The 7174-nt window shown below is 39.0% G+C and overlaps 1 protein-coding gene across 1 annotated transcript in view; it reads right to left on the bottom strand.

The window, feature by feature from the left end:
• Positions 1 to 4171: 4171 nt before the first annotated feature.
• Positions 4172 to 7174, bottom strand: part of MPHOSPH9 (M-phase phosphoprotein 9) — a 53829-nt gene continuing 50826 nt past the window's right edge. Inside the window, exons 23-24 of the mRNA XM_018556834.1 lie at positions 6214 to 6282; positions 4172 to 4393 (exon numbers count right to left, since the gene is read on the bottom strand). Of these exons, the coding sequence (XP_018412336.1) occupies positions 4292 to 4393; positions 6214 to 6282 (171 nt within the window). The 3' untranslated portion in view covers positions 4172 to 4291. The remainder of the gene's footprint in view (positions 4394 to 6213; positions 6283 to 7174) is intronic.

Raw genomic sequence — 7174 nt, 5'->3', positions numbered from 1 at the left:
GCCCGTTTCACACAGGCTCAGAACAGTATGGAAGGAATAACTTACAGAGGGGGGAAAAAACAACTTACCGGACCTATGTTAGGTCCATGGGGAGTCTGATGTCAGTGGACATGTGTCCATTTACATCAGATAATTATCACAATTAGGTCTCTGTTCCTTTTTGTTTTCCAGACCTAGATAGAGTTGGGGGTAATTGGATGTAAACAGCTGCACATTTTGGCTGCCCAAAGACTTAAAGTGACATTAAACCCTCAGATTTTTTAACATAAACCAATACTGTAATGTGCGCCTTACTATAATCCATGGTAGTTTCCCTTCTCTTTGCTGCTCTTCCTTTTAAATCCTCATGTCTTCTCATGCTTGGGGAGAGCTTTCCTTTTCAGCTCAGGGCCTCTTCCTGTAGTGCTGGCTCAGGTTACAAGCCTATACAAACCTATACACTGACACCGTGTATCCATTCCTGAGACAAGGCAGTCTGCTGCAAAACAGAAGTTCTGCAGAGCATGAGAACAGATACAGATTTACAGGTGAAACTCGAATAATTAGAATATCGTGCAAAAGTAATTGCAGTAAGTGCTGCAAAAGGGGCCCAAACCAAGTACTGAGTACATATGCATGCTTGTACTTTTCAGAGGTCCGATATTGTTCTATGTACAATCCTTGTTTTATTGATTGCATGTAATAATCTACTTTTTTGAGGTTGTGGATTTGGGGTTCTTGGGGTTTTCATGAGCTGTAAGCCATAATCATCACAATTATGACAAATCACGGCTTGAACTATCTTGCTTTGCATGTAATGAGTCTATCTCATATATCAGTTTCACCTTTTAAGTTGCATTAGTGAAATAAATGAACGTTGCACGATATTCTAATGATTCGAGTTTCACCTGTAAAAGGAAGAGCAGCAAAGAGAAGGGAAACAACCATGGATTACAGTAAGGCGCACATTACAGTATTTTTTATGTTAAAAAATCTGAGGGTTTAATGTCACTTTAACACTGAGCTTCTGATCAGATCCTCTTGAAAAATGGACAGGCAGACCTGATCATACCTCTTGTCTGAAAGGTGCCTTAACTGAACAGTCCATATAGACTTCATTATCTATTTCTAAAGTTTCACATGATTTTGTTTTTTAAAACCTTACATCTTAGGCAAACGCCCATATTTCATATGCAAACCCCCGAAACTTAACAAGTACAATACATATCAAATGGAGAAGCAATACACAGGAATGAACACATCTAAAATATTTATTGCTGTTCTGTGCCTTTCTCCAAAGTGTCACATTACTGGATATATATAGATATATATCTATATATATTTACTTTATTTTACAAAGCACTTATCAAACTGAATGAACAAAGGTTACGCCTGCAATGCATTGCCCAGCATAGCGTTGAAGGTCTTTTCAACACAGAGCAAACCCATACACATGGTACATGAACACTTCATATTTAAAACAATGTTTCACGAGCTGGCTGTTTCATGAAGCTCTCCTCTGGAAGCCCAGTGACATTTTACCCTCGTGATAAAATCAGCCAGACAGTAAACTGGAATAATGCCAGGGCAAAGAGGTTGTCCGGTAAATGCATCTTAAGCATACACTGCAGCAACATGCTGCGAACATTTTGGCCTGTTTAATACTAAAATATAAAAATCGACAGTTCACTCTTCATCCAATGTAACAAAAATATGTATTTGAGGTAAAAAGTGCTAAAGGTGAAGTAGAAAAGTCAATAAAGCCTTCCTTCAAAAATTCCCAAACTGATCTTCAAGCGCAAGTATATGTATTGTGAGCGCCTCACTGAAGCACAGGTAAGGCCCCATTTAACAAAGGACATTTCTAAACGCATATATATATATATACACACACATACATACATACATACATAGACACACACACACACACACACACCTAATGCTTTCTCAATAGTATACTTCAGGGCTTGTTCACACCAATTCTAGTGTGTTGCAGCATGGTTAGTGCTTGAACTATTTTTTGCGATCGCACCGGACTGCGGGCATTGCTGTGCCACGTATTCTGTTGTGGGCGATCACACTGCGAGGTGGGAGGCGTGGCTGCGGTGCCATTGACTTGAATGCACCACCACGCCCCCCGCCCCAGAAATAAAAGAGGCTTACTTTATACGATCCAGTGCTTTCCAGCAACTAACCGTGCTGGAACGCATTCAAATTGGTGTGAACAAGCTCTCAAAGAGTTTAGGTGCAGCTAGTTTAGCTGCATTACAATTTTGTGCACCCAGGATCCACATATAAACTCTAAACACATCCATGTAAATGTGTCTAAGCACAGCTAAACCTGCTTTACAGCAGACACATCTAAACATGGGACAGTGGGATTTGATAACATCCCCTGCGAGTTGACAACATAAAACCCAGGCGTGACAGTGTGAATGAGGCCTTAGTGACCCTACTTATGTGCTTCAGCGACTACTCCTTTCTGTGAGAAAATAAAAGAGCGTGCACTGCTGCGGTGTCCTGGGGACAAGTATAGAATTTGAGAGGCTGAAGCCTTCAGGCTTAGAAACTGTAAGCAAAACTCCACTTTAGAGTGTCCGTATTCTCCCAACACCAGAGAGTAAATAGGAAGCCCTGTTTTTGGCAGTTCCAGGTAACCAAAGTCCTCGCACTGGTGTTAGCGGAGTAGGATGAAATCATCTGATCCATGTAAATCAGTGGGATGCTGAAGGGAGACAGCAGATGAAAGGAGTCAGCTTCTGAAAGGAGTCAGTTTCTGGTATATAAGCAAAGGTATGTAAACAGATATGTGGCATAGTTAGTGTATAGGTGTATTTACAGGTGAAACTCGAATAATTAGAATATCGTGCAAAAGTAATTGCAGTAAGTGCTGCAAAAGGGGCCCAAACCAAGTACTGAGTACATATGCATGCTTGTACTTTTCAGAGGTCCGATATTGTTCTATGTACAATCCTTGTTTTATTGATTGCATGTAATAATCTACTTTTTTGAGGTTGTGGATTTGGGGTTCTTGGGGTTTTCATGAGCTGTAAGCCATAATCATCACAATTATGACAAATCACGGCTTGAACTATCTTGCTTTGCATGTAATGAGTCTATCTCATATATTAGTTTCACCTTTTAAGTTGCATTAGTGAAATAAATGAACTTTGCACGATATTCTAATTATTTGAGTTTCACCTGTATGTCTAAAATATATGTTGCTGTACAGTGACCAACCAGTGCATGATTTCTTACCAGTTTTTCTATTCTGACTGATAATTTGGGTGTCACTGGAACTGGAAGTAAAGCAATATGCCTGCAAGGGTGACACAAACAACAACAAAAAGCTATACTTTTCTATTCAGAATTAAAGCAAAAGTAAACCACTTTGTATTTTTTTGTTTTTTGCACTAATGTGTGCCCTTCTCCAGCGGTCGTATTTATCTTCGATCCTCTGCGCTGTTCCTCGCCGACATCTCCGCCTGAACACTTTGAGGTTCTCAGAAGTCCTCTTCAGCCATTAGGAGGCCACTGATGATGTAACTCCTGTGCATGCACTTAGACGTTACATCTTAAGAGATGTTGTTAATGGGCTGAGTGTGTACAGTGCATGGTACACAGAAAATAAAAATAGCTGGGGGAGCGAGGTAGCATTTGTTTGGAAGAAGAGACTTTGCATGTTTCTTCTGCTAAAAATCCCTACCCTCCAGCATTTTTTTTGTTACTTCCGCTTTAGGAAAAAACTTTGAAGCAAAACTAAATTTTAAAGCCCATCCCTGGAATACTGTTAAAAAAAAACAGCATTAGGGCTTATGTGGTTTTAGTACAGTTGCGTTGTATGCATGCATTTTACAAGCAGTTTACATGCCTTACTGTTGAACGCCATGTAATGTCTTGATAAAACTGCACCAAAGATGCTACAAGCAGGATTTTTTTTCACTGCTTTGCACCTAAAACACACTGGTGTGGAGGTCAAGAAAAGTTTGCTTGTTCATTACAGCATTACCGATTAATAAGCATGCAGTTATCATAGAAAATTTTATGGAAATTACAGTTTGGTCACTGTCCAGCAATTGCAGGTGCACGGGAAATCATATTGCAGTATGTGCATACATGACACATAAAGCTTGTAGAAATGCCCGCTGGGAGGAGGGGTACTATACATGACAGAATAAGAATATTTGCAGAACATAGCCTTGCAGATACAACTCTTCTTTATAAAAAAAAAAGTGTAATTATGCTTGAAGTCAGTGCATAAGTTCACAGTAGTGCAAAAATAAAAAGCCAGTTCACAGGATATATAAGAACACTAAATATTTGCAGAGGTTGGTAAAATATGGTATTTTTTTAGTGTCATTCGGATTGACCCCAGATCACGGTTAATTTTTTCCAGGCGATCTTCCAAGTTTTCCTGGAAAAAACAAGAATATCAAATGTCACTCATCATACTATTAAAGCCTTTCTTTCTCCATTCCTACTGACTTATAGCCATCGCATGAGTAAAGGCTTGTTCACATCATGCCCTTGGAGCTGCGTTTTTCTGCACACCATCTCACACACACATGCATGGTATGCGTACAGAAAAATGCAGCCCAATGCACATGGTGTGAACAAGGCGTGATTGTCTATCGTATACATCTATTGATTTGAACAAATACCGCAGAACAAAGAAAACATGTTACCGAGCAAAACAAAGAATAAAAGTGAATAAGCAATATCTAACTTTTCTTGTCTTGCCATACACTAGGAAAAGATAAACTCATAGTTTTATTTAGTTTTCTACTTTTCATAATAATGCAACAGTGGGGCAGGAAATAGCCACCTTTTTGTCTTTGTGTCCCAAAGCACAAATCTATTATAGTAAGGTAGAGGGTAACATAGTAACATAGTATTTGAGGTTGAATAAAGACACAGGTCCATCAAGTCCAACCTATTGCGTGTATGCATGTGCATCTACATGTGTATGAGTTCATGTGTGATCTTATTCTTATGTCTACCTGTACCCCTGTATGTTATGGTCCCTGAGGAAATCGTCCAAACGTTTTTTTTTATGATTCCACACTCACAGCTGAAATTGTGGTAGCGAGTTCCAGACCCTGGCCGCTCTAACTGAGAAGAACCCCCTACGCCCCTTGTGCTGAAATCTTTTCTCCACCAATTTTAGGTGGTGGCCTCTGGTCTTTGTTTTGGAGTTCACCGTAAAGGGTTTATTGCTGATGTTACTTAATCTCCTTACTTCCAGCGTGAACATGTATAAATTTAGTAACCTTGCCTCATAGCTTTGGTCCTCCATCCCCTTAATTAGTTTGGTTGCCCTTCTCTGGCCTCTTTCCAGCTCCAGGACATCCTTTCTGTGGACTGGTGACCAAAAACTGAACCGCATACTCCAGATGTGGCCGAACCAGTGATCTATAAAGTGGCAAACTGATAGATTTGTCCCTAAAGTGCATTCCCTTTTTAATACAAGACAGTACTCTGCTCGCTTTGTTTGCAGCAGCCTGGCATTGCAAGCTATTGTTCAATCTGTGGTCTACAATGACCCCCAGATCCTTTTCCATTTCTGACTTCCCTAGTGGAGTTCACATTAATGTGTATCCTGCTTGCCTATTTTTAACCCCAAAGTGCATTACTTTACATTTATCGACATTAAACCTCATCTGCCATGTAGTTGCCCGCTCCCCTATTTTATCCAGGTGCTCCTGTAATGTTGTAGTGTCTAATTCCGTGCCTGTTACCCTCCCAATTTTAGTATCATCGGCAAACAGGGAAACATGGCTATTTACTCCCTCCCCGATATCGTTAATAAACAGGGTGGGATATGAGTTACTAATCATTTATCACTGAGAGGACACCGTAATTGAACAATGGAGGGATGGCAATGTTAGGAGTATGGATATGCAAATGGAGATATGTTACCAGGCCTTTGTAGCCAGTTAAAAAATATATTCATAGCCGAGCTCTACCAGCCTAATTCATAGGGCATTTAGCCAGTTCCTAGAAGACTACTGAAACATGTCTAGCCATGTTTATACAGCCCCAGACAAGAAACATAGAAAATCTGTTGTATGTTGCTGGAATTCACATATACTTAGTAAATGACAGATGTGCTTCTCTTCTTTTTCCAATGGTTAGAGGTTTCTTTTTCATTTGTTTTGGATGGAGAATGGTATTCCTATGTACAGACCTTCACTGTAACTATTATTTATAAGGACACATTTTATTAAATGCTACCTTCATAACTCTCGTTTGCATGCTCATTCTATGACCAACACTTGGCATTCGACTGAGAGCAGCTTCTATCTGTGGATACAAACAATGTGCAGGTTAGCAGAGGGATGGAATGCATACTGCTTCTGTTATAAATGCTATACCAGACTTTAAAAGAGATTAATTTTAATGAAGTGGCGGAGGTTTTATCATTGTTAAATTAACCTTCATTACACATATAACAGCTTGCACTCTGAAGCACTGTTTTTTTTTACTGTGGCTGTGCTGCCCATTCATTCGTACGGTAGTACATTTCTTGCCTTCCTCACCACAATCTTTGGTAAGAACTTCATTTAAGTTTAAAGTATTTTTTTTACAAAAATATCATTCGTCAATGCCTATAGCAGTTTTAATCTCATTTACCACCCGAGCAATGCCTGAAACAAATTTGTTTTTTCAGTCTCTTTTTTTTTCTTCTACAGGCTATAAACAATATACTGTACAAGAGTATGGTATGATGTGCATTTGTACAGTTTGTTTACATTTCAAATCATATACATTGGGTGTTTGCTAAATACCTTTAGCCTTTTAATTGCCAAGATCACATTCAAACCATCGATAGCCCTCTCCCTTAGTTAGCCAAAGATGTACAGAATACATTACTGCAATGAAAGAAATTAAAACAAGCCCACTGCCGGATCACTTCTCCAAATGCAAATAGTGTAAATGTTATCAATAATATCATTTTAATTAACATCTGTACAACATACAAAATTATCAGTGCCCCATCTTTCAATTCTAGAAGTCCTGCATTTTCAGAAAATGTGTGCTTTGGGGGCCTTTCACCACTTCGCTATATATAGTTTGCCCATATAAAAAAAAATCTGCATTTTGGATTAGAATACTACTCAAACAATCCAAAGCAGTAAATAAAAATATAAAAAATGTATGTATGTATGTGTGTGTGAATATATATATATATATA

The sequence above is a fragment of the Nanorana parkeri genome, unplaced genomic scaffold (genome assembly GCF_000935625.1).
Source record: "Nanorana parkeri isolate BGI_ZX_2015 unplaced genomic scaffold, ASM93562v1 scaffold13, whole genome shotgun sequence".
NCBI classification, from domain to species: domain Eukaryota; kingdom Metazoa; phylum Chordata; class Amphibia; order Anura; family Dicroglossidae; genus Nanorana; species Nanorana parkeri.
The sequence above is the reverse complement of the archived record's forward strand: the minus strand, read 5'-3'. Positions and strand labels throughout refer to the sequence as shown.